Here is a 27,500-nt window from a genome sequence, read left to right on the forward strand (position 1 = left end):
GCTTTCCCCGTGCATTCACCTTCATCCTCAGTCAATGGTTCCGTGCTAGCAGAGGTCTCTTGTCTTTTGTGTTCAGTGGGCTAACGAGAACAGGAAAAAAAAAACTTCCGCCATGGGTCGAAAGCATGTGCGGCGGTTACTTAGCGACCAAATCCTCACGTCATGCTTCAAGTTGTGTACGCTCACTTAACAACAGCGGAATTACTTTAAAGGAATGCGCAAGACATATCGGCCTGTGACCACGTCAGATGCGCAGAATTTATTTCTGCCATTTGCGACACTTGGTGACCTGATGGAATAACCCCTGAAGTACGAATGTATCATCAATTGACGGGCTGGATGCAAAAACCTAGTAAGTGACAATTTCGATCGATTTTTAGTTTGACAGCACAACCAGAGCTACTGCTTGCAACGGTAGCTCAATCGAATAATGCGCATGATCGGCGACACCACATGCCGGTGGTTCAGAACGCCGAGCGAACTTTTGTTTTCGTTTGAACAGATCTGTTTCTTTGTTTTTCTCTTTTCTTGTTTTTCGCGGCGATCTTATCGATCTCCGTGAAATTCAAGTTACATGAGATATGCGCGATGCGCAAAGCTCCAGGCACGAGTGGTTTAATACAAAATCTAAGGTGATCTTGTTGATGTCTTAATGTCCAAGTGGCTCACCTTTATAACAACATTACTCTGGTATTTTTTAAACCGATTTGAGCCTTATTTTAGAGAAATAAGCTATGGGGTCACCTGTGGTGCAACTAAGAAAAAGAAAAACACAAGGTTCTGAGTTTCGCGCCATTTTTGACAGCTGTCAATCCAGGAGGTCAAACAGAGAAAGCGGAAAAAAGTCGACATTTTTCTATTTTGACTGAAACAGGCAAAAGCTGAAAATATTCGAGAAATTTCTCGACAGTGACTTTTCTCAAAAACTGAGCAAGATAAAGCGACAACTTGATAAAATTGACTTCAGCAACATCCGAGAGAAATCCTAAAACAAGTCCACTTTATCTGAAAAAAAAGTGAAAGTTATTTCAGGTTTTTTAAACTCAAGTGAAATCGACAAAAAAGCTTTAGTATTTTTCGTTTTGCGTGTAAATCACAAATCAAAAAGGTGATTTTTATGGAGTTAAATTGGTGGGTATTTACTAAATGGTAATGAGGTGAACAAAAATTTTGTTTCCCAGTATACGTCAACCAGAATCTCATCAAAATAATACAATAATTATTGCTTTGAGCCATTTTCTTTCCTTTGGTTGCTCTGAGGTGATTATGATGGTTTGATTAACACCTCCCAGTGTGGCAATAAAGGAAAGACTTTACTTCCCTGAGTTGTATTGTATAATATATGTTCCAGTAAAAAGTAAGTCCTCAGTTGATAATGAACATAGTAAAACCTTATTGTATAAAAAAGACTAATGTTGCAGCATGAAGAAAATGTGCACTTCAGTATACAAAGTCTAGTATGCCTTAGTAGCAACAAGGGCACACTAGCCTTACTCTCTGGCTATTAGTTCATATATATATCCTCTGACTTTCCAAGGTTGAGAATGACATAGCACTTTGGACACTGTCCATTTGACAAAACTGACCGGCCAGACTGGGCGTTTGGAAGGACTAACTCTACAACGCTTTGAAATTAACACACTTTGAGGATGATATGTACTCATTGTTATCATGCAAATTTTCCTTCAAATTGTTGCATTTTCCTTCCAAACTCACGGGTCTGGCCGGCCAGTTCTGACAAAAGGAAAGCGCCCTTAGTCTGGTAGTTTTGTAGATTTTAAAGAAATTATTTAATAATTTAAAACTGCTACTATTATTCCATTCACCCTAGTTTAGACTAATACCAGTAATAGTTTTCGTCTGTAATGACGGACCAGTCCGTCTGACCCTTTACGCCACATGATTTAATTTTATCACGGTTTATTTCAGTCTAAGTCAAACTTTGGCACTGCACATTTTTTTTTTTCTATTTTCGTCTTTGTTGATCTTTACGGGAAACTAATTAAAGTATCCAAAAGCATGTAACTATACTGAACTCGTGGAATAATAATCGTAGTTACTAAAACGAGGAATAACCTAAAATGATCTATCTAAAATGAGCTACAATGGTATCTAAAATGACCGAAAATGAGCTACCACCATTTTCAATTGTTTATTTTTGATCATTTTAGGTCATTTGAGATACCGTTGTAGCTCATGTTAGATCATTTTACATGTAGGTCATTCCTTGTTATGGTGACTACGATTAATGATACGTTTAAGATTCACTGTTACACATATTTTTGCATTGTAAACCGCCAGACAGTGTTGCGTGTCACATTGATCTTGACAAATATATTTAACAAGTAGATTCCATGTTGCCGTGCGTACAGATGACGTCAAAATGTGGTAAAAACAAAAAAGTGGCACACGAGGCGATAGCCGAGTGTGTCACTGTGATCTATTACTGAACAGACGCACGGCAACATGGAATCTATTTGTTTTATATAATAAAGAATTAAACTTTATTCGCATAAAAGGTGATGGTGACATCAATCGTGCGTCTGTCCTCTAATAGATCATAGGCAAGAACCAATCAAAATGCGAGAGTAACTTGGGTTACTATATTATCTACAATGGATTCCTGGTACACAACTAGATCTCTTGGAAGGTTGATGAATTCCCACTAACTACTAAGAAACTGTAGAGCATAAAGTTTCTGGAATTGTTTTGATTTGATCTTTGGAAAATTAAAGTACATTTGTATTTTTCGTAGTACCATACTTGTTCTGTTGATCACTCTTGCTGCAAGTTGAGCCAATTACACTAATTTTCAACTACAAAAAACACATGGCTATCCCCAGCCTTCCTCGAAATCTAGGTACGACGGAAAGCCGCAAGGATCTGGAACAACAATTCATCTTCCAAATCGGCACCCTTAATCCTCACGGTATTAACGAACGCTTTTCATTTAACTAATATATTCCTATTTTTCACGTTGCCATGTTACCACCAATAGCGTAGCTCCTACTCTACTATAAAAACTACACGTAACCCATAATTACACGATTCGCTCTGACGAAGGGCTAACGCTCGAAACGTCAGCTTTTAGAATCTCTGTACGGTGGCCAATTTACATTATCAACTCTGTTGATAAAACCAAATTTTTGTAAACTACAGTGTATGCAATTTTTTTTTTCATGGTGCCTACTGTAGTACACACTTTGCTTTTCGTAATTTTCTAAGAAGACGACAAATTTAAACTCCTTCAGATCATTAGCACTTATTTATGAATATGATATGAACCCAACCCAATTGATATGAACCCAACAAGGTTCATGTCCAAGGATGTGAGACAGGGTCTACAGTATACTGTAGAGTTCATGCTTTTGAAGACTTGAGATTCTAACCATTTTGCAGATGTGATTACCAAGGCAGCACTTTCTTCTCGTTTGTTATTATTTGAAGACCTTTAGTGTTGGTCTAGCTGGAGTTTGAGCCTTAACACCCTCCCACATGATAGACATGCTCTGTCTACTCATGAGCTAACTGGTGGGCCGCCAAATTTACCAAATGCTAAAATACTAAATTTACCCAAGCGGAATCCTTGGCTGTCTTGGGATGCAAACGTTATGCCACAGCCTAAGTGTACCTTGACTAAGTGCAAAGTATCAGTTGTCAAATAATTCATACTTACCAACCACAACAACTCGAACTGCACTGGCCATTCCAGGGGGTATGCCTGGGTTAACAGGTGGCATATTAAAGTTCACCAGACATTTGAACTGCCTACTGTCACTTGGGATAATTTTATCAATTGTAAATGTAGCCCTTGCAAAGAACTGAACTCTACCAGTATAACTATCGTATACAATGAGTGCACTACTCCCAAACTTCGCAGCTACATAAACATCACTGCCCGTGGATTCATCAAAATATGACAGAGACACCTCTCGCACTGATTCCCCATCAGAGTTGTAGTCCCAGATCAAGCTAAGCGTATTTGTCCCATTAAGCACATAGTAATCATTCCCATTATTTGGTTCTTGTGTAAACCATGGGGCACATTCTGAAAAAAAAAGCAAAATGGTTATGTACTGGGTTAGGTTAATGATGAGGCATAAATAATTTTTTTGGATTTCACATGACAGCTGTGTAAAAATAATGCTAGTGCTAAGAATAATAATAATAATAATAATAATAACAACAACAACAACAACAACAATAATAATAATAATATATTATTATTATTATTATTGATATTATTATCATCAACAATAATTATATTAATATTATTATTAATTATTGTTAATATAAATATTTTTAATAATTATTACTTTAGGGTTAGCAAATGTGAGAGAACGGTTAGCACATATTAAATGACAGGTATTACAATTGAACCGACTGGGAACTCGGAAAAATCCGAGCCCCAGATGGGATTTAAACCCACCACCCTCTGAGATCTAGTCGGATGCTCTACTGAGCTACTGGAGACTCTATGGTGAGCAAGGGTGAGATGTGGGTCTTTGACTCGAGCTGCATCACGCAGCCACAGAGTCAAAAAGCGACTGACAGCATAGCTCATAACTGTATGGCGCAAACAAATTGAGAACATCATGGAAATCCCGTTGCCTGTATTTCTGTGAATGATGCGGCCAACAAACCACCAAAGTGAGCGAATGTGAGAGAATGCATGGTTAACACATAATTAAAATGGGTTTGAATCCCATCTTGGGTTCGAATTTTTCCGATTTCCCAGTCGGTTCAATTGTAGTACCTTTCCTTTAATATACTGTAGGGTTGCTTTTGTTAATATTCTTAATATTATCTGAGAGTTTTTTTGTTTTAACCTTGCAATTCCAGATGTGTTCGAGGGTTGACAATGAGATCTTGCTATCTAGGCTTTCGCCACATTTTGGAATCGGGAGATTGCGTTAGAATAGTTTGAGTCCTACCTACGGGATTGTACCCAATTTGTCAACAATGACAGAGCTTTATCTGATATTTGTTTTTTTATACTTATATAATTATGTAAAGCGCTTAGAAATGTCCCAATTCATAAGTGTTACATACATGTAAATGCAATTATTATTAGTGGTAGTAGTAGGAGAAATGCAGGCCTTTGCAGTCATTTGTGGTCACCCTAATCCTCCAGAAGTTGCTCAGTCTCTAGGCCCCAGGTCTGGGGATGAGGCTAAGAATTTTATATGCCTGTAGAGTTTGATACCATCTCCTTGCAGGTTGTCCTGATTACAGAAAGTCAAGATTTAGTATTAGTATTATTAAGAGTATTATTACATGTATTACTTCTATTAGTAGCATTTTTTATTATTAAATACAGTATATAACAACAAGAATCAACAACACTAATAATAATAATAATAATAATAATAATAATAATATTGCTTTGATGAACCACATGATGTTTTTGAAGTTCATTTTTTAATAAAGACAATGCATGTTTTGTGTGGTTCACCAAAGCAATATCCTATTTTGTGCTGCTACGAAGCCTTAATAATAATAATAATAATAATAATAATAATAATAATAATTATTATTATTATTATTATTATTATTATTATTATTATTATTATTATTATTATTATGGGATTGTAGTACCACTTGTACTGACAGTAATTGGAGCATTGAGGATGGTCAGCAAGGAATTTGAAAAATATGAAGAACACTTGGACCTCAAAATGGCTTTCTCTGCATTGCTGAAAGACTGTTTGTTTAAAGGGACAGGGAGAATCATCAAAAAGATACTGGATACCCAAGGTCAAAAGTCAGGAGACTTGCTATTGTTCAATTAAAATATAAACTGATGTGGGCCGGTGGAATGGACAGAACCAAACAATGAACTCTTAGTCTGAATTTACAACACTAATGATTGCATGATGAATAATTATAGAAAATGATTAGCACTTTCTGACGGACTGGGGTTGGGGGTAGAATGGCAGGCCACATTTAAGACTGAGAGTATATTAATAATGATAATAACTGTCTTTTCAGTCTCAAGGTCAATTAAACAGGGACCACAATACATGTGTGATTAAAATGAACTCTCAGGCTCTCCAAGGGACTGGGGTTGAGGGTTAAGAACTACCGCAGAGCCTCGAAGGCTACATTTAAGACTGAGAGTATAATAATAATGGTAATAACTGTCTTTTCTGTCCTAGGGTCAATTAAACAGGGAACACAATACATGTGTGATTAAAACTATTGTCACTTAAATAAACTAACAAAAAAATCAAGTTTTCCCAGTTGTGCACAAAGCTATATACAAGCACCAATCCAAACAATCTACTCGCAGATTTTTTTCTTATCCCTTAAGGAATTAACCCATTGACTCCTGCCCCCCTTCCCCCCTCCCTCCACAAAACCTCATTGATGAGTGAAGTCACCTGGTGTCAGGCAGAGTAAAATCTCACTTCTAGGGAACAATGGGGTTTTTGTTTCGTCCCTTATCTTAATTGGACTGTCATCAAAATAAAAAAAATGTTCAGGGACGGAACAAAATGCAAGAACCAAAATGCTCACTGAAATCAAGTAATCGACACACACCTGTGAAATCTGGTAGGCTACATTTTCCTATGATAAGGAAGATGTAAACCACACATTAAACTGCTGTTCATTTAAGCAGGCAATACATGCACTTTAATTTATAACTGAAGGAATTAGCTTGTCTGATGCACGAGCATTCAAAAATATGTTTGACCGGACAACATGACTGACCCCTACCTGGCCATTTACTTGAATTAAACCCTGTTATTTATACAGTCATGCTTCCTAAATCTCCCATGCTTTCTCTGTTCGAGAAAGCCAATTGAATGTGAAATAGTTAATTCAACCACAAGTTTTCTTCCTCCAGCACTAGCTGTCAACCACAAAAAGGTCAGTGATAAGTTGTTGAGCTTGCATAATTCAAGGTGATGGCTTTTCGTCCACCTTGCTGTCCAAGCAAAGCATTAACTATAAAGCAACTACCACGCATACAACATTTCTTGTTGAAAATAGACTTGCAATGTTGTACATTTGATTAATCTGTAGAACTAAATGCCTGAAAGGTTATATAGATTATAATGTTTCGTCATATGTAAATTTTAAGACACCCAAATATAACATCAGAAATAGTGAAGCTACGCTTTCGAAAGGCCTTTTTAAAACTGATGTCTTTAAGTTTTCTTTTTTTAATGGTATTGTAGATCTGTGGAATTGCCTACCACTTTACATCAGAACAATTGAACATGTCTCATCATTTAAGAACACTATTAATAAATTTTATCTTAATAAATTTAATGTAAATAAGGACAGATTTTTATAACTAATTTATAACATATCGTCATGATATTTTATATTATTTGTGTTACATCGAGGCAGTTTACTCTTAAAAAGGAATCTTTGTATTCTGTATAAACTGACCTAATTATGCAGATCAGATTTTTTTCTTTATTTCAATTGTTAATTTATCTTTAATTTGTATTACATGAAGATCTGTCTAATTAAAGTTGAGTAAAGTAAAGTAAAGTAAAGTAAAGTAAACTATTTAATTTGAAAGGTAGAAGTAATCCTCACACTTAAGAGGCCATTTTAAACGGGGACATAGTTTTTTCACGCTGTTAGCTTAAACGGGGACATAGTTTTTTCACGCTGTTAGCTTAACCCTTTAAGCCCCGAGGGGTTCCCCATTGACGAGTAAAATCGTCTGGCATTAGACAGAGTAAAATCTATAAGTGCCATATGGCACTATCGGGGCTGAAAGGGTTAAACGGGGACATAGTTTTTTCACGCTGTTAGCTTAACCCTTTAAGCCCCGAGGGGTTCCCCATTGACGAGTAAAATCGTCTGGCGTTAGACAGAGTAAAATCGTCTGGCGTTAGACAGAGTAAAATCTATAAGTGCCATATGGCACTATCGTGGCTGAAAGGGTTAAGTAAGTGTCCCTTATAGACACCTAAGAAATTCAGGCAGCTGCAACAGAATTCAAACCCAAGACCTCTGTGATGCCGGTACAATGCTCTACAAAATTAAGAGAGAAGTGACCCTCGCACTAACGTCTGGACAATTTACAATTTTCAATTTTCTTCACTTAGATTTAGATATGATTTGCATTATATACATTCCCATATTATACTGTATAAGTTTTGGGGAGCATCCCTCGTATGGTGTCTAGTGCGCTTTTCGATGCTTCCCTCTCCTCCTTCACTAATTTTTATTTTATTTTATCATTATTTTCTGCCTATGTTTAGATTTGTTGTATGGGAGAAAACTGTAATAAATAAATGCACATGCAGAAATAAATAAAGATTGTCAACAACGTAACGGGTGACGCGACCGCAAGCTCAAGTAACAAACTGTTTGTTTCTGTTGAAAAGCAACGAAATGCAACTACATTGGAAGGCGATGAAAGGAAGAAAAATCCTTAAATTCCCCGTTTTCAGGATAATAGCAGCACGTTACTCTTGTTGTAATTATTCACTTTGCAAAGGTTCGCAATCGAGGTAGTTGCAGATTTCGCAGGTTCGTTGGTTCCGCGGTACAGTGCCAGAAATTCAATCTACTGAATTTACCCACCTGTATACTGGAACCCACAGATACATAAAAGAGTTGCAAAAGTAAAATACATCGAGGACATCTCTGCTAGCGTTTGTCGAGATCAACGAAGTAAAGCCTATCAATGTTAAGCCCCAGGGTGGGGGAGGCGGGCTGACCCAGGGGAATTTGACATTTTGATTGACGCTAGCGCCAAATTTCCCACCCCTGGGTACCTGCAGACCGTCAAATTCCCCACCCCTGGGTACCTTCTGATCATCACATTCCTGCCCTGGTTTCATTTTTTTTTCATTAGATTCACATTTAACAGCTGATGGAAATTTGTCGTGTAACACGAAACCTTTCCGCTGCTTACGGTGCTAAACAAGAACCTAAAATTGAGCAAAGCAATAATATTATGAACAATATCATTAGTTCTTTTACTATTTACAGGCTTTTGAATCAATCAAGCGTGCACAATGATAGAGTGGAAAATTAATGAATACGAGAAGTACAGAAAAGCAATCACGAAAAAAATAAACATTCTTGTACTTCTGAACACTCCAACAAAGACAGAAAAAAGTGATGGTCCATATTTACAAAAAAACAAGACAGATTCGTTTTCCTTTCTTTCACCCCATGGTGTCTAGAAAAATCACGAAAACCAGAGAAGTCACGCGAAAACTATGATTGTGGATAACGACTCATCTCCAGGCTCTCTCGGTGTTCCAAGATGGCGGGCATGTCAAATTTCCGACCCTTGGGAAACACATACTGTACGTGTCAAAATCCCTACCCAGGGAAAGGTTCACTGGGTCAATTTCTCCCCCCCCCCCCCCCCCCACTGGGGCTTAACATTGATAGGTGCATAAAAAGTGTTTTCCCTATCCTTCTTCCGGGTTACGACGGCGCGAGAGTTGGGACGAAGTTCTCCTGAGGAGCATTGAATACTCAACGTGTTCTCTACCTTGAATTGACGATTATCGTTAATTGTTCATTTGCTTTGAATTTACTATTATCGTTAATTTAGGACACTGTGTCCCAGGACTTGTGGTGGCAAGAAAAAGAAAAAAGTAAAAGCAGCCCCTGGACAGGATTTGAACCCGGAGCACCCACTTCGAAGGAACTGTTTTTATCCACTTAACCACTAAAGATCAACTGAATAAAAATGTGCGTTAATATTTTATAAGCAAAGGAAGAATTTCAAAACAATGGCATGTCATTCCATTCATTGAATTTAAACTTTTGTTCTTCTGAAATTTCTGTCCCCTTTTCAGCAAAAGAGTTACCTTTTGATAAATGCTGAGCGTAGTTGAACAAACGTCAATTTTAATTTATTGTCGTGCATGAGAATAGACTTCGAGTAGTCTCTTATTTTTCTTTGACATCGTAGAGCGCGCGTGACACGCCTCTTTTTTACCACTGGCATTTGCATAAAATAATCTCACAAATTTTGTTTTTTTTTCGCTAATATCAAGAATAGGCTGCTGTATGGCAAGCCAATTGTAGCAATATTCAATAAATGGATATTTCAATTCAAAGAGTCTATTTTGGTTCAAATCTACGCATAAATTTATGTTCAATATACTTTTTTTGGTTCAACTTCCGGTTTTGCATTCAACACTTTTATTTCGTTCAACGCGATTTACTTTCTTTCAACGATTTATTGCACAGCGGTTGACCACTATTACCTAGTCCCTCTTGATCTCGTGAGGTCACGGGAGGCTGGAACACAGTTTGTTAGTAGTCCATGTATGACCCACCATACGTTGAATACTAACCGAAAAAGGTTGGATTCTGTGATTTACCACAACTGAAACAACCCAAACCATTCACATTAGCTAATCTTGTTGTATTCATCATCACATCCATCACATGTCAAGAAATCGATTCCTTATTCTCAATTTCTTAGACTTCGACGTCTATGTAGTGATGAATCCGATTTTTCCAGCAAATCAGAGGAGATCTGCCAGTTCTTCGAAAAACATGGCTATTTTTTTTTTAACGACCTTATTGGGCATATCAGATAAATATTTAAACAAGACAAAAGTACATAACAAATAGGAAACAGAGAATTAAATTCTAAAAAAAAATGCACCCAAAAGGGAAGGCGCGAACGGGACGTAAAGTCCCATGCGTGGCGCCGCCCTTATAAAACAGAAAATTACAGAAATACAGAATAGATAATTTCAACTTAGTGGCACGAGCACGTACTGGCTGGTGTCTACGTGCAGGGCCAATCAATGTCATATGTGGTTTTTAGACGGTCAAGCATTACATTGCGGACAGATTCTCGGTACGAACCTGGGTTGTCAAAGCTAGTGGATGGTAAGACGGAGCAAGTAAAGTTCCAGCGTTTAACAATGCGATTAAAGTATGAGGCCTGAAAAGTACTAGTTCTACAAATAGGTGTTTTTAGGTTAAGAGAATTACTAAGTCTGGTACGGCCATGGGAGATAAAATCAACAAACAGTGTACATTAAGGTCAATATAGTTGTATAGACATTTGTAAAAAAATAAGAAGTCTTTCAGTTCTCTATCATAGGATAAAGGATCCTGTCTCTGTGGTCAAAGCGGGCCATCATCGCGCCCAACAATTTGATCGACAGTCATCACTACAAAAGTCACAAAAAGATAAGAATGACAGAATTCCATTCACCCTCACTTTCCATCCTCAAAAAAATCCCCTTAAATTACTCCAAAATGATCCCGAGACTGGTAGAATCTTTTCGCAACCTCCACTTATTTCATTCAAACGCGACAAAAACGTAGGCAACTTTTTAGTTAGAAGCGCGCTCAAAACTAACGAGCGACCCGGCACTTTCAAATGCGCGCGCTCACGATGCAAAACTTGTCTTTTCATTGTTCACACTAGCAAGATATCGGGACCTAAGCGATCTGTTAAGATCACCGATCGCTTCACATGTACTTCCGCAAATGTCATTTATTGCATAACCTGTACGTTATGCAATCAATTATACATTGGCGAGACAGGTAGACGACTAGGTGACCGATTCCGCGAACACCTTCGAGATGTTGAGAAGAATAACAAAGATGCATCTAAGCCAGTTGCTCGTCTTTTTAATCTCCCTAACCACTCCAAAAAACACATGGCTATCTGCGGCCTTTCCCGAAATCTAGGTAAGACGGAAAGCCGCAAGAATCCAGATCAAAAACAGGGGCACCCAACGAATCTGTTCCTCACATTATCTGTTCCCTAGAGGAATCTTGCTGGCTGGCAAAAATACAGGTGTTTCGATGAGCTGACTGGGAAATTTAGTTATTGATAGAGGTTTTGCCTGGGAATTACTGACTCTTTCTAGCATTTCAACCCGAGCTGGCTGTAGAAACTCTGAAGACTGAGGACGACTAAAAAAAAAAAAAAAGGACCCCTTCCCTCTCCCAGAGAATAGTCACAAACATACGACGGCTGGTCAGAGTGATTGCGCTTGCGGAAAAAAACTGTTTTGTCCATGTTTTGTCGCTTTTGTTCGGTCGTTTTGGATCGAGGGATTTGAAAGCGCGCGGAATTCTTGGCTGGGAAATAAATTTGATCAGCTGGCTGGGAAAACAACCAATTTTATCTAGATGGGTGGGAAATTTCTTGTGTGTCTTGCTGGGAAAAAGGAACAGATAATGTTTTCCCAGCAACACTGAAAAACACCTGAAAATGCCTTAATAACATTTATTTTCATTAACTGGGGTATAATAATACATTTTACAACAAATTGGTCCTTGGGTGCCCCTGCAAAAATTCATCTTCCAAATAGGCACCCTTAATCCTCACGGTATTAACGAACGCTTTTCATTTAACTAATATATTCCTATTTTTCATGTTGCCATGTTACCACCAATAGCGTAGCTCCTACTCCACTATAAAAACTACACGTAACCCATAATTACACGATTCGCTCTGACGAAGGGCTAACGCTCGAAACGTCAGCTTTTAGAATCTCTGTACGGTGGCCAATTTACATTATCAACTCTGTTGATAAAACCAAATTTTAGATCTAATCAGGCCTAATGAGGCCTAAAACGCTATTTAATCTCAAATCCAACCTTTAAATCGCGTTGAACGAAATAAAAAGTGTTGAACGCAAAATGTGCTCTTGAGGTTGAACCAAGGCAATCGCATTGAGGGATACCAAACTGTATTGAATGCAAAAAATAGTATATTGAACATAAATTTATACATTAAATTGAACTAAAATAGACGCTTTGAATTGAAATATCCATTTATTGAATATTGCTAGAATTGGCTTCCCATATTGCTGCCTCGCCAAGGCTCTCCAGCAAATTACTAAGGCCGGTTTACACGATTTGTCGGCTGTTTTTGTCGGGCCGATAACTCGTACCGTCTAAATTGCGTAAAACGTGTAATTTTTCCTCAAAAGATCTTCCCGTTGTCCTTTTAGCATCAGCCATTTTGACCGCTATAATTTTGATTTTGACCGCTTTAATTTTTTAAGTATTTATGCGCATTACCCACTCGCATATCCTTTGATTGACATGGCGGTTTCTCTCGGAGTGTCGGCCCAACTTCAAAAAATCTGTTGTACTAATCTAGGTCGGTCAGGCTTCCCAGTATTTGTTGTAAATGTCGTTAATTCAAGGCGTCGTGAGTGATCGGATGTCCGCCATCTTGGATGATAAGACCAACAGAGGATTGGGGCGAGCAATGACAGCCGTTCCTTTAAAAATGGCGTGCTAACTTTCTTGACTTTTTTTGAGTGAGCGGCGTTCTCATGAATTCTTACACTGAAAAAATGCCTGCTCTGCAGGGAAGTGCTGTGAATTTTTGTGTCCGTTAGTAAGGCTAGTTGGTCTTTTTGATCGGTTTATGTAGCAAACAGAGACAACGGGTTTCGTACATACCGTCCACACCGAATTGTAAATTTGCTAAATCTCGATCCACTTTGTCTTTTTTTCGTTTTCAATGATCTTCGAACTATCGGCTGCCAGCTGGCTGATGTAGTGAAATTGTTACGTAAATCTTGACTCAAACAAACTGTTTACTGAAGTGTTTCTGTGCGATTGTATTAAATGCACAGATAGCTAGCAGTTCATCACTTTAATTCATAACAGAGATGGATTTCGATGAACGAAACCAGGGAGAATTACCCTTTGGTTTTAAATCCATATTTCCAAATAAAATCCGCCATGGAGTAAATTTGCATTTTTTTACGAAAACGTCAAATTAAATATTCCCTTTAAGCTGAAACATAATACTTCAGTATATTGTTCACGCGCCATCAAACCCTGTCGTGGTCAAGGAATTTCTGTCACACCTTCTATCGCTTCCACAAACGGAAGACATTTCGGAGATTGTCTTCTAACACTCAAGAATGAGCTGTTATTTGTTCATGCTGATAGCATCATGGATAGCGGGAAATTACATCTTACATCGGACATCAGGTATTTGATCACAGTTTGCCAGCAAATTAGCATTTAGTTTCGTAGCTTCCTGCGAGCGCCGTTCTTTATTTGATCTTTCAAAATAAGGATGAACTCTGGGGTTCGAACCTGTTGATTCGCGTATAAGCTTCCTACTGTAATATGCTTCAGTTAGAAACAAATAGGAAATGATTTTTTTTTTTTTTTGTCTGAATCTCGCAAAATATGAGTTAACATGTCTTAAGATGTCTTTAAACGTAGACAAATGCGACTAATAAGTTAAGAAAAAAACAGCATTTCCGCGTCTACTTCCCACCGCTCGAGCCAAATTTGCAAGTCTTTATGAAATTTTAATAGCCTGCAAAATTCGCCCTTCCTGTTACACATATTTAAGCTTTGTCGGGTTTTTACAACGTGGATTTGGTTTACAAGCTGAATACTCTTCTTCACGCTAATGTCCGAGTATTTCCTTTTGGTCAAAGGCGATCAACCGTTTTAAGCTATTGAATATTGGGTCACAATGGCACTTGGAGAGGAAATACCTCTACACGATTCGAACCGTCTCGAGTAATTTTGCATTTTTGAGAATGACTTGTATTAAGTGAAGTACCCAATTTTGACAAGAACAACATAGAATACACTCCGCGCTTTAGTAATGTGTTACTTTTCTCCAAAACTGAAAAGTTTGGGTGTGAAAGCAACTGAGAATATTTCAATATCGATAAAACGATGCATTTCACTTGCAAATGCACGCTGAAAGGAAACCTTTCATTTCTTCTGAATTCGCCGGTGATAAGTTTCGTTCCGGTGCGTTCTGGAGTCTTCTTAGCTTTAGCTTTGTTAATTGTGTCATGAAATCTTGGGATGATTCCGGGAAAACGAGTACGAAATGGTTCAATGGAAATTCCTTCACCAGACATCATGACTCAGCAGTGAAGATGACTCTGAATATGATAGACAAATATGTTTCGACATGGGACCCGGAAGACAGAATATTTTCAAGCCGAGATTACCCAAGATGTATTTTAATCCGCGTGTGTTTCGTCGTTTGTTAGACTATGCGACTCCGTGAATTCGTACTTTGCTCTTTATTAGAATATTATTGTGACATTAGCTTAGTGGATATAATATTGCACAAAATGAAATAATCGAATATAGCGCTTAAAATAACCGTCTCTGTTGGAAATATTCAAGACTAAAGAGCGTGAGAGATTAAAAATTGCGCGAGTGCACTCAGCTCCAATAGATTCGGGTTTCGATTCCCGGACTTAGCGTTGTTTGTTTGTTTTCTTCTCTCCTCCGAAAGGATTTTTCTCCGGGTATTCCGATTTTCTCCGCCCTTTTAAAAACAAAGGGACAATTTGATATAAGTTGATTAAATTTTATTTTATTTTATTTGTGTAGAGTGTCCCTAGAGCTAAACACAGTTCACACTTACGTAATAAAACATAGATAGATAGATAGATAGATAGATAGATAGATAGATAGATAGATAGATAGATAGATAGATAGATAGATAGATAGATAGTTAGATAGATAGATAGACAGACAGACAGACAGACAGATACATACATACATACATACATACATACATACATACATACATACATACATACATACATACATACATACATACATACATACATACATAGAGGCGCCTATACGCCTCTAGAGGCGACTATACCAGATAGACTATACTCTCATATGGACCATAAGAAACACTGCGTAAATTCGTCAGTATACAAAAATTGCTGTCAAAAAAAACTATTCTTTAGTCCGTTCGTCTTGCAAATAGAACTTCTTTGTTATCTTCGGCTATTTTTAAGATCAAGCTCCAGTGAAAACTAACTATCCAATAAGAATATACCCGAACAGGCAGGAATCAATCAGTTAGCTCTTTACATTTTCGTCGCATGTAGGGGATTTCGCGGCTTCGCCTCTCGAAATCTCTCGCTGTCCGCAGCAACCGAACCGCCATCCATAAGGGCTAACTCTTTACAGAGCATTCCATGTAGAGAAACCCACCAGGTGGAGGATGAATTCGAAGTTTATTGAAGAAAGTAAAAAGGTTTTAATAACAACGTGATCACCCTCCATCGAGTGACGCAACCTAACCACCCCCTCCCCCCTCCGCACCTTGATGGTGCCCGATAAGGGTGCACTAAACCACGCGGTCGTTACCTGCGATTCCTATATATGTACTAATTTACAGCATTATTACAAAAAACAGGACTGGAAAAAATGAAGGGAGGAGGAAACGGGTTTCAACAAAATCGAAAGGATGATGAAGCAAATATTGAAACCCTTTTGCTTGGGCCATAATCATATTCAAACTGACTTGTACTCTTGTGCAATTTACAAAATGACCGCCACTTGACATCGTTGGCGACGTGGAACCTTCTCTAATGACTGTGTTTTGAAAACTTTCCAAATGTGTGACGAACGTTTCCCATTTTAAAATCCATTCAAGTACACGATTGACGCAATTGTCACACAGTATGTTGCTGCCCAAAATTGATATTAGAAGGCAGTTTAACTGCAAGGTCGACGAAAACGTAAAATCAAAATATAACTAAGCGCTATCGCGTAAGGATTTCGCAGTAATTCCACCTTGCTCACCTAGCACAATTAGGTCGAACCATCCTTTTACGAGCGGTTTCAGTTTCAGGAAAAAATGTCAGAAAGTGATTCGTTTATTGTTTTGTGCGAGTTATCGTCAAAACCTGAAATTTGGAGATTTCATGTTGTTAACTTCTTGTCGTAGTTCTCAAACTTTAACTTTAGATTATCAAACTCATATACACCTGTTTCGAGAAAGGTTGTCAAAAATAGGGTGTTTGTACACGCGACCATTTTGAGCCACCCACGGCAACCGGAAGTGAGCTATTTTGCCTTTTACTTGTCTTGTCACTACTACCTTTATATTGCTAAGGCCCGGTTCAAACGTCAAACTTTTCATGTGCCGAATCTAATGCAAATGAGCGAAAACAATTGATTTTTCTCATTTGCATTCGATTCGGCACATGAAAAGTTCGATGTTTGAACCTGGCCTAGGTGCCTTTTCTCCATTATTGATGATTAGGTTAAAAATCTAAAAGACACTACTATCCTAGCGTGCGAAATGTTCATTTCCGGTTAACGTCCGCCTATGCCACTTTTTCTGCTAAAATTAAGTATGCGATGAGAGTTTCGACTTTGATGCGTGATATTGGCCGTTTTCACACTAGAAGACGAACAAATCGTCTGGACAGACAAATCGTCTCAGAAGAAGAAATCGTCTGATATGCAAACGGGACGAACAAATCGTCTGATATTTGTCCGTCTGGAGAGACGATTTTTCCCGGACTTGTTCGTCTCGACGGGCAATCGAGACGAACAAGTCGAGCACGGTACGACATAAATTCACATCAGACGGTCAAATGGTTGATTTTCTCGCCGCGAGGAAATGGGACTAATATGGACAGTAAATATACATGGTAGAGATTGAAAGGCAGGTTTTAATACAAATACTGACTATTAATACCAACAAACAAGAGGCTCTACTTGAAGTAGCCTATACTCGTGCGTTGCCAGGTTATTTGTACTTTTGTTGACAGTTTCATAATAACAACAACAATAATAATAATAATAATAATAATAATAATAATGATGATAATAATAATAATAATAATAATAACAACAACTTTATTGTACCCCACAAAAAGAGGTATATAGAATCAAGAACAAGAATCTATTTGAGAGAAGTTGCTCTTTATCGTGTGAGTTCATTGACCTATACTTTTCATCTTTATTTAAAAGAGTCTGCTTTTTCGATGGGTCCACAGACCTGTACTTTTCAAAACAATTTGAAGGAAGTTCTTTTTTCTTCTCTGGGTCCATTGGGCTGTAAATTTCTCTCCTCTTTCTTCCAGTTTGCTGCAATTTCTGAAGTAGATTTATGCTTTCTTATTTTTTGTTTCCTTTCTATATTTGATAATTCACATAAACATCTAAGAAATGCAACCTCATAGTTTGTTTAAAAACAATTACATTTACTTTAAATAATAGAACAAAAGAGATCAATAACAGAATCTACATTTGAAAATACTTTTGTTACATTTTTTGGTTCAGAACCATTGTATACAAAAACGTGGTAACTAATCTTTTGCTTTGCATACCACTGGAAAGCACAACTAATGCAGTAGCTAGAAATTCACATCAAAAAGCCTGTGCAGCTTTCCTTATTATCCAGAATGGCAGTTTTAAGCTGTTGTTTACTGGGAACCACATTACAAGATAAATTTCCCTGACATATTGCTCTATGAATACCTTTTACATGGCCAGCGGCCTTGGTCTAATTTCTTGAGAAAATCAGAAATAAAAACATATTTTGCTGGAGTAACATTAATTTCTGATAAATTGCTCTTCCATTCTCAATGATACTATCAACTGTTTGAGCGGTGCAATAGTTACAATACTTTTGAGGTGGAAAAACAAATAGAATAAAATGACAGAGCAGAACATTCTTTGCAGGAACAAAGATAAACATCATTTAAGTGCTCCTAGGGTCTAAAATTTTGGTTTCGAACATATAATGAATGAACAATGCTTCCACTGTTGCTTTACATTTTAATAATGTTAACACATTTTCATCTCATAAGTAACAGATGTTTGTGCACATATATTCTGAAAATGTTGTACCAAATTCATTAACATTTGAATCTATTTCAATTGAAGTACACTGTACATGTTGCAAATGGGTCCCATACCTAATAAATCTCTGCCATGAGAGTAAAAAAATTTACACCTCCCATTAGGCAGACAGTATATTGCTACTGTGTAAAGTTCAAGTGTTAAAATATATGCATGACAATTATCCATGAGCAAAGAATCAAAGGCAGCTAACATTGATATAACATAAGGAAAGTCTGAAATTATAGGAAGTGCACTATTCAGCAAACCACTAGAACTATCACTGTATGTCAACTGATACTTAATGTAGCTTAAGTTATAACCATAACAGGCAAATCTGTCAAAAATAGGAGTCCCTTTTTGCATGATTATGACAAAGCTGAATACTTATCATTCCCAATGTTTATAATTTGAACCAAGTCGGCTGAAGAGGTTATTGGATTCCTGAAATTTTAAACAAGTGCCGACAGAGACATTGCCACACGTTGTGTGCCTGTATTTGCCGTAGCAAATACTTCAACATTGCCTTGACTGTATGGTGCGGCAATAGTTTTAGTTGGATCAACAATTCCTGGACCTGGGTTGTTTGTACGTCATTTGCGAGTCAAATTAACTCAGGAATGTAAAAGCGATACAAATAGATCTTTGTAAAGCCACAGATGATTAATTTGTTACATTTCATAAATGTGAACCAAACTTTTCAATACTGGCAAATAAATGGCCTCTATAAAGTAAAACAAAAGTAAGACAGAAAACCAGAATTTCACCTTGAAGCATCCTCTAAATTCCTTTGCCACCAAATAAACAGAATGCATATCAACGACTAGTCTGTATTGTTGAAAGAATTCCCCATTTTGACTTCGGCGCATGCCCATACTGACAATAACAGTAGTTCTAAGAACAGTTCAGATTGCTAAAGGTCGGATCAGTTTTTCTCAGGTATTCTCAGTTTCGCTCAAAGCTGCTCTAATAAAGGTTCTCAAAGATCACTAGGAGCTGAGATGACCGGCATGTTGATGGAGATCAGTTTGAATGACCTTTATGTGGATCCCCGCTCTCGTGCAAAGTGTTTCTTTGTAACGCAAATTAGAAAAATATATATAATTTTGTCTTTAATGTCAACAAGTTACCTTTGGCTCCACAATCGAAAGAGATTTATTCTAACAGCTCGATCCGTACGACCGCGACTACAATCACAAAGTTTGAACAGTCAAGATGCGATGTTTCGGGCGCGACCATGCACATCCAAGAGAAAATGACACATCTTAAGGGGTAGTCTTTCAAAAGTCCTTCGTCTCGTGTAGATTCGCTTCCGAAAAATCACGATTCGCTCGCCAAAACATTTTCTCCCGGGATTCTCGTGAGGTGGAATTGTGGCAAGTCTACTTAAGGGCTTGAAACATGAGAGGGATGGTTGATTTCTTCAAACACGTACTGTTTATTTTGTCACGCAAATTGGACTGATATTCCAAGCATACATAGATTTTAAGACTCTAATACTTCTTTTCAAGTCTTTCTATTAATTTTTCTGACTCAACAATGCATCTTTCAGCATCTATTAATTGCTTTGAATAATCCCCTACACCCCACCTCACGTACAGTTACAGTCATGTAAGTAAATGTATGCAAGCATAAATTTCCATGCACTAATGTCACGCGGAACACAAAGAAACGGAGGACATTTTGTACCTCATGCGCGTACTGCGCATGAGTAAAAAGGGTGGAAAAACGTTAGGACGTCGTTGCCCAAAATGAGCACTCGTGTTACATACGAAAAAATGCGCCGCTCAGTGCCAGGATGTAATGGACGTATTGAATGTACGAGTGTTTCGTCCCCGGTAAAAATATTTCTTCCATATAATCATCAGCAACTGGCGCTCCGTAAATATCCAACAACACTGAGGTGAGTAGTCGTTTTAATATATACTAAGACAGTGGGATAATATACAGAAAAAATGATTTTAACTCATTTATTCCTGCAAAGATTACAACATTTTCGAGAGCAAATTCCGCGCGAATTCCTCGGAGGTGAATACCAAAGGATATCCGGAGTTTGAGTAGCCAATCAGCGCGCGCTTTCAATGCTATCCACTGTTTTAGCATATACTAAAAGGGGATCCTTCCCTGCGCGGAAGTCACAAATCGATGAAATTCCAAATTTAACTTTCAATCCGTGTTTCGATATCCGAATCGTTTCAGCACCAATATATCCATTGACTAATGAGGAATCTTGACAAAACAGGATACGTCAAAATAGGTTTGCGACTTTGAAAACGTCTAGACTGCCAGCAGTCTTTCTTTTGCTGTAAATCATTAAAAGGAACTTTAAAATTGGTGAAGGTTCGGGTCGCAAGTATTGCGGGCGTTGCCAGCGGGATTTGCGACCCGCAGCCATGCACATTTCGACCTATGCGATCGTTTCAACGATTTCAGAGCTAAAAAGAGACTGCTCGCTGTCTAGAAAACGTCTGTCCGTGGTGTTCAGTTATGTTTAAACCAGCCCTACCTTCGTGATTTGTTGCAGAATACAGAAAACCTCTATGAACATTTCGTTTTATTACTTATTATTATTTTTTTTTTTGCATTGCAATAGTATTTAAAAATGAATTATTTTATACGTCATCTTGCGGCTTATTAATTATTTTTTTTCCCGGTGTAATTTGTATTGATCATTCATTTGTTGGAGTACAATATTGGGTAACCTGTGAGACAGCACGTCGTAATTAGAGAGAGCTTTGTGGTGAATGACCCAGATTATAAGCCAATCTTGGATTCACTGCTAACATAAACTACAGTTAATACACTAGTCAATGAAATGTTTCAAAATATTTTAGCCTAAATTTTGATTCAGCCGACTTTTGTGCTTCTTCCTGGTAAAGTTAGATTCTTAGATTGTTTAATCATTTTATATCTAGCAAGCCCTGGTGTTCCCAGGGGTAGTATTGTCGACTCTTAGAAGCATCGATTTCTGCCTGGATCCATTCCATTCCAAAACGGCTTTTGTCGGCCATTTTTGCTCAGAGCTGCAAACATATTTTCAGCCCATTTTATTGCTGACGCGTACCTTGACCATATTAGGTGCAATTTCTGACTAAAGGTCGCTTTATACGGTACGATTTGTCGGCTCGACTTATCGCCCCGACGGCGTCGGAGCGCAAATCTTGCGTGTATTTTGACAGCTGATGAACGACCGACTCATGAAAATGAAAATTGGTCCTATTCAAAAACTCTTTTGCAGTACATATATCAAAATTAAAGTTTTTGTCCTTAAATGGTGGTGGCATAAGAATAACATAATCAAAGTCAAAATTGTTCGAGGAAGAATTTTATTTTTTTCCAATCTTATGACATTGTTAGTTAATTGTATTTTTGTATTTATCTTCTTAAGCTAGTTGAGATGATAAAGATGGTAATCGTTTGTTTCAGTATTTTTGGCTGTTACACTGGGACGGCGGAGCGTATTTTGTATTGAGGGGGATAACAAGCAAGCGCCAGAAAATTTTGAAATCTTGAAGGTCGGAAATGCTATTTTCAGCATTCTCGACGAGATACCAAATCAATAAACGGGGATAAACCGTAAAATAACAGATGGTTTACTTCATATTTTTATTTTTTGCTTGAAACTGAATGGGCTAAAGCCTCCCCTCCCTCTTGGCTCTGCGGTCTCTGCTGTACAGATGCCAATCCAACAATGTAGCTTTGATCATGTATACATAAAGCTGGTTGTATGTCACAAATCATCATTTCATTTAGTAATGCAGCTAGGGTACAAATTTCTGTCCGCCAATATGGCTGATGTGGACGTACAAGTCACTAAAATAATGAAATGATAAACGATATTGTGCTAAAATAAACAAAAAAAAAAAGGTTCTATGGCCAGCTAATTGAATGTCTCAAGGTGGAAAATGCTTCTTCCTTTTCTCCATCTCCTTTTGAGATCTTCTTTGGAATGCTAAGTAGCTCATGCGTTTTTAGACGCTGAGGTCAGCAAACTGAATTACACTCTACTGTTTGCGAAATATTATATTTATTACCCGAAGTTAAATGATAAACCATTGAACTTAATATCATGAAATTCAAACAACGCTGCTTCTATAGATACAATATAGAAGGTTTATTTTAAGACCAGTATTTCACATTGAATGGTTTTCGCACCCTTTGACGTACTATTTGTTGTTACAATCAAGTTATTATTTCTGAGTGTTGTAATCAGCGTTGTGTTTATTAAATTTAAATTAACGTAAAATCTTTTGGTTCCTAGGTAAGATCTTTGTATTGTATCAAATTAGCAATACCATTAAAAATAATAATCAAATCAGAAAAGAGACTGTCTTACGTCGCGATAAGATTACATTAAGGGAGTGTCAAGTATGATCAAGTATCTGATGTTATTTAGGTTAAGACTGATGTCTACCTACAAGTCACTAAAATAATAAAATGATAAATGATGTTGGCTAAAATAAAATTAATCTAAAAAGAAAAGAGACTGTCTCCAAATAGAGTAAAAATTACATAACACCATTTATATATATAAAATATTTGATTTATTAAAAATACACTATCTAACCTAGAACCTATAGATGCCATATAATAAATACTCGTAATAAAATATAATAATACACTACGCTCTTTTTTTACAGAAAGGTCTAATTTTGGGACCTGAGACTGAACATTCTTATTTCTTTTTTGGCGATTTAAAGTTGTGTGGTATACTAAGTTTGACTTCAAACTGGATTGTTCTTCAATGCATTATGCAATCTCGAAACATCTCTAATTATTTGAATTAACTGTCCTGTTACAGTGCAGTTTTCCATTGTTTTGCCTTTAATTATTTGTACTACTCACCCAAACAAACAAAAAAATCGCAAACTAAAGACGTTCTTAACTGACTCTTTACCAGGGTATGTTTTTATTATGTTTTTAAACTTTAAAGTTTTGGTTAATCTCAGCCTGAATGTTGTTATATAAAAGGCCCTTCTAAAAAAATAGAGTGTACAGGCCCAGGCACTTCATGAACGTCTTTAATAACATTTCTTTCAACAGCCGTTCGATTTTGTTGATTGATATTGAACGATGTTGACTGCTACAGTTTGAACACATTCACAACATCGATTCAACTTCGATTCAAAATGTTTTAACACGGTTGAAAGGGGGGAGCATACGCTTTCAACATTGCTGTTTGACAAAATCGAAAGGATGATGAAGCAAATATTGAAGCCCTTTGCTTGGGCCATAATCATATTCAAACTGAGTTGTATTCATGTGCAATTTAGAAAATGATCGCCACCTGATATCGTTGGCGACCCGGAACCTTCACTAATGACTGCGTCTTAAAAACGTTTCAAATGTTTGACGAACGTTTCCCATTTTTAAAATCCATTCACGTACGGTTGACGCAATTGTCACACAATATGTTGCTGCCCAAAAATTGATATTAGAAGGGAGTTTAACCGCAAGGTCAACCAAAACGTAACTTCCAAAAAAAGGTAAGCGCTATAGTAAGGATTTAGCGGCAATTCCACAGGTAACCCAGGCTCACTGTGTGCGCCACGTAGGTATTAAAATACAGAGAACATATCAGGCGAAGTTTAGGTCTGAAAATTTGTTAGAAAATGGCAATAAAAATCGATAAAACTTACCATGTGGTGAGCTGTTGTTGTCTTTAATATGTACACGAAGTTTCGGGGAAAATGGTCCCCGTTCACCTTCCTTCATAGTGTAGTGACCAGGTAGGAGACGGAAGCCAGCGTAGGGACTCCAATCGACCCAAAACAAGCACGATTTTTTTCATGAAAATCGAATCCAGTCGCTAAATAAACACGCCAGGCTCGTGGAACATGAATTTCTCTAAACCATGAATCCACTGAAGCATCTCCAGGTAGCAACGCGAAGCCACCAGACTCCGTAGAACTTGTAAGTTAACGTGCTAAAACATGGCACTGAACTCGGGACGCCTGGTGACGAGTATACATACATACATACGTTTATTTCACGTCCCCAAGGGGCTTCAGTTCTGGAGGGAGGGGAGTCCGAGATTGCTCAGTGAGTTTTGTTTTTAGCAATTTGGGGCTCCCCTCCCTCCAGAACTTATTATAATCGTCACCAGGCGTCCCGAGTTTAGTGCCATTTCGAATTGGACACTTCGCGAGGACAACGGTTTCTGGCCGCCATTTTAGCAGGTTCACTTACAAGTTGTATGGAGTCTGGTGGCTTCGCGTTGCTACCTGGAGATGCTTCAGTGGATTCATGGTTTAGAGAAATTCATGTTCCACGAGTCCGGCGTGTTTATTTAGCGACTGGATTCGATTTTCATGAGAAAAATCGTGCTTGTTTTCGGTCGATCGGAGTCCTTAAGCTGGCTTCTGTCTCCTACCTTGTCACTATACTATGAAGGAAGGTGAACGGGGACCATTTTTCCCGAAACTTCGTGTACGTATTAGAGACAGCAACAGCTCACCACATGGTAAGTTTTATCGATTTTTATTTCCATTTTCTAGCAAATTTTCAGACCTAAACTTCGCCTGATATGTTCTCTGTATTTTAATACCTACGTGGCGCACACAGTGAGCCTGGGTTACCTGTGGTAATTCCAGCTCACCTTTGCACAATTCGGGCGAACCATCCTTTAACTGGATGTTTACGAGCGGTTTCAGTTTCAGCAAAAAGAGACAGAAAATGATTCGTTTATTGTTGTATGCGGGCTGTCGTCAAAACCTGAAATTTGGAGATTTCATGTTGTTAAAGTTCTTGTCGTAGCTTTCAATTTTTTACTTTAGATTATAGAGCTCATACACAATGTTTTCTGTTATCTTCGTTTTCTGTCTTCTTCGCTTGCGTGAAGTGCATTTTTGGACATGTTCTGGAGAAATTAAATGCACTGAAATGCGTGCTGCACTTGCAGCACTATTATTTTCCCTTTTAAGCCAATAAAATTCTTATTTTGTGGCGTCGCTGCCGTAGCCGTCGTCGTTTCTTAAACTCCCTAATATTAAGTGAATTGTTATTGCGGTAGAAACTTTTGTATTGTGAAACGTAATTCGTGGTGTACTCGTACAATTAAATTCAGGAAACTCTGATATAGGAAGACAGAGCCTAATGAGGCTCTTTGTTGTCACCATACGTTGAGGATATTACACGGTAGCAAGAAAGTATGAATTTCATGCTGGAGTGGCAGGAACAATGCGCTCAAGTCAGATATTGTTCTTGCCACGAGAACATAAAATTTATGTCTTCGAGATAGCGTGTAATATTCTTTATATTATATGGACAATAAATATACATGGTAGAGACTTTAACACAAATACTGAGTATTAATACAAACAAAAACTGGGGGAATGGCCAGGACGTCGTTCTCAATATGATCACTCGTGTTATATAAGAAAAATAAGCCACTCACTTCCCGGATGTAATGCTCGTATTACAATACAATACAATACAATACAACACAATGCAATACATTCTTAATTAACCACTCCCTATTGGGGCTTTTCAGGGCCAATGAAACACAATCAACGAAAAGACAGAATACAACCACAACAACAACTGTTAAGATCCCAATTGGCAGGAGTAACCTAGTTGTCTATTTGCAAGTACGGCCGAGAAGTTGAATCAGGGATCTACCCTGGGAGCAGTCTCTTTCGATCTTCCTAGATAAGTCGGGAAGAGGAAAGTAGATTCTGCCAGCCGCCTCAACTATTTTTTGATTTGCGGCTCATCCAAAGAAATGAATGAGTCAGCCCAGTTTCGACTTGTCAAATTTGTTTTTTTCTTTAATTTGTCTGCATGATCAATCGCCACGCGTCATCATATATTTTTTAAAGTTTACAACAGCGCGACAATTTTTAACGGTCTAAATTCCCATGGTTATTTCCTCTGGGTTACAAAAACTAGTTTTGCCAGATTTGAGAATCAAACCTATTAATTTTTAAAGTAACAATTGAAATCGCAATTTAAAGCTTTAACTATCTTGAGTTTCCAAGGAAATGATTCCTTGGCTGTCGTGTGTTTGCCAGAGTTGTTCGAAAATATCCCAATTGTGTGTTTTAGTTTTGTGGTTTTGCGGTTAGTAGTGACTGACTCCTGAATACGTTTGAATTTTTAATGCATGCCCAATACGAATTGTCGAGGCGCCTGGCAGAGACTTCTTTCCTCTTCCCGACTTGTCAAGGAAGATCGAAAGAGACTCTGCTCGCAGGGTAAACCGGGGACTACCAGGAACAAATTCAACGAGTGGGCAGAACGAGTGTTAACCACAATTGCTTGTAATCTCGCAATCTGACTGGCTAATTTACCGTTGTCAATAAGAGTCTAGACAACGCTGTACACGTCATGCTCGCGTCAATTTGTCACGCAATGTAATAGCCAATCAAAAACGCCCATTTTGGGAAATAAACCAATCATATTGCGAGAGAGTTATAGACAACGCTTGCTCTTTCTTCGTGTTATGATTTTGATCACGCTCTTGAATAAAAACTTTTTTTAGCTTTGAATATTATGGTAAAAAACAGATCGAAAGTGGTTCAGCGTTGTCTTTACTCTTAGCGACAACGATATTCGTCATGACAGTGGTCAAAATGTTGTGGATGACGAATATCCTTGTCGATAAGAGTACAGACAACGCTAAACCACTCTCGATTTGTTAACTTTAACACCGGAACTCCAGATCTAAAGGCAATTGTCCAAACCATTGGGCCGCATTGCCTCCTTTGAATCTATGACTGTTATTCCCCGGTAAAAGACTTCCGTCCATATAATAAAACGGGGTTTTTTACTGTGCGGAAGTCACGACTCGATGTTTCGATATCCGGATCGTTTTACCACCAATTCTCTTGACAACAAAAGGATACGTCAAAATATGTTTGCGACTTTGAAAACGTCTAGACTGTGAGCAGTCTCTCTTTTGCTGTAAATCATTAAAACGAACT

At 37.8% G+C, this 27,500-nt stretch overlaps 2 protein-coding genes across 6 annotated transcripts in view; one reads left to right on the forward strand and one right to left on the reverse strand.

Moving 5' to 3' along the window:
• The window catches only part of LOC137984131 (hemicentin-2-like), a 40,667-nt gene extending 31,241 nt beyond the window's left edge, over positions 1-9,426 (reverse strand). For all 5 annotated transcript variants that reach the window (XM_068831348.1, XM_068831351.1, XM_068831350.1 and 2 more), the window contains exons 1-3: positions 9,381-9,426; positions 8,554-8,644; positions 3,677-4,048 (exon numbers count right to left, since the gene is read on the reverse strand). In XM_068831348.1, coding sequence (XP_068687449.1) covers positions 3,677-4,048; positions 8,554-8,614 — 433 coding nt within the window. In that variant the 5' untranslated portion in view covers positions 8,615-8,644; positions 9,381-9,426. The remainder of the gene's footprint in view (positions 1-3,676; positions 4,049-8,553; positions 8,645-9,380) is intronic.
• A 4,319-nt stretch (positions 9,427-13,745) lies between these two features.
• The window catches only part of LOC137981932 (neural cell adhesion molecule 2-like), a 45,666-nt gene continuing 31,911 nt past the window's right edge, over positions 13,746-27,500 (forward strand). Inside the window, exon 1 of the mRNA XM_068828961.1 lies at positions 13,746-13,926. Within this exon, the coding sequence (XP_068685062.1) occupies positions 13,857-13,926 (70 nt within the window). The 5' untranslated portion in view covers positions 13,746-13,856. The remainder of the gene's footprint in view (positions 13,927-27,500) is intronic.

The sequence above is a fragment of the Montipora foliosa genome, chromosome 13 (genome assembly GCF_036669935.1).
Source record: "Montipora foliosa isolate CH-2021 chromosome 13, ASM3666993v2, whole genome shotgun sequence".
NCBI lineage: Eukaryota > Metazoa > Cnidaria > Anthozoa > Scleractinia > Acroporidae > Montipora > Montipora foliosa.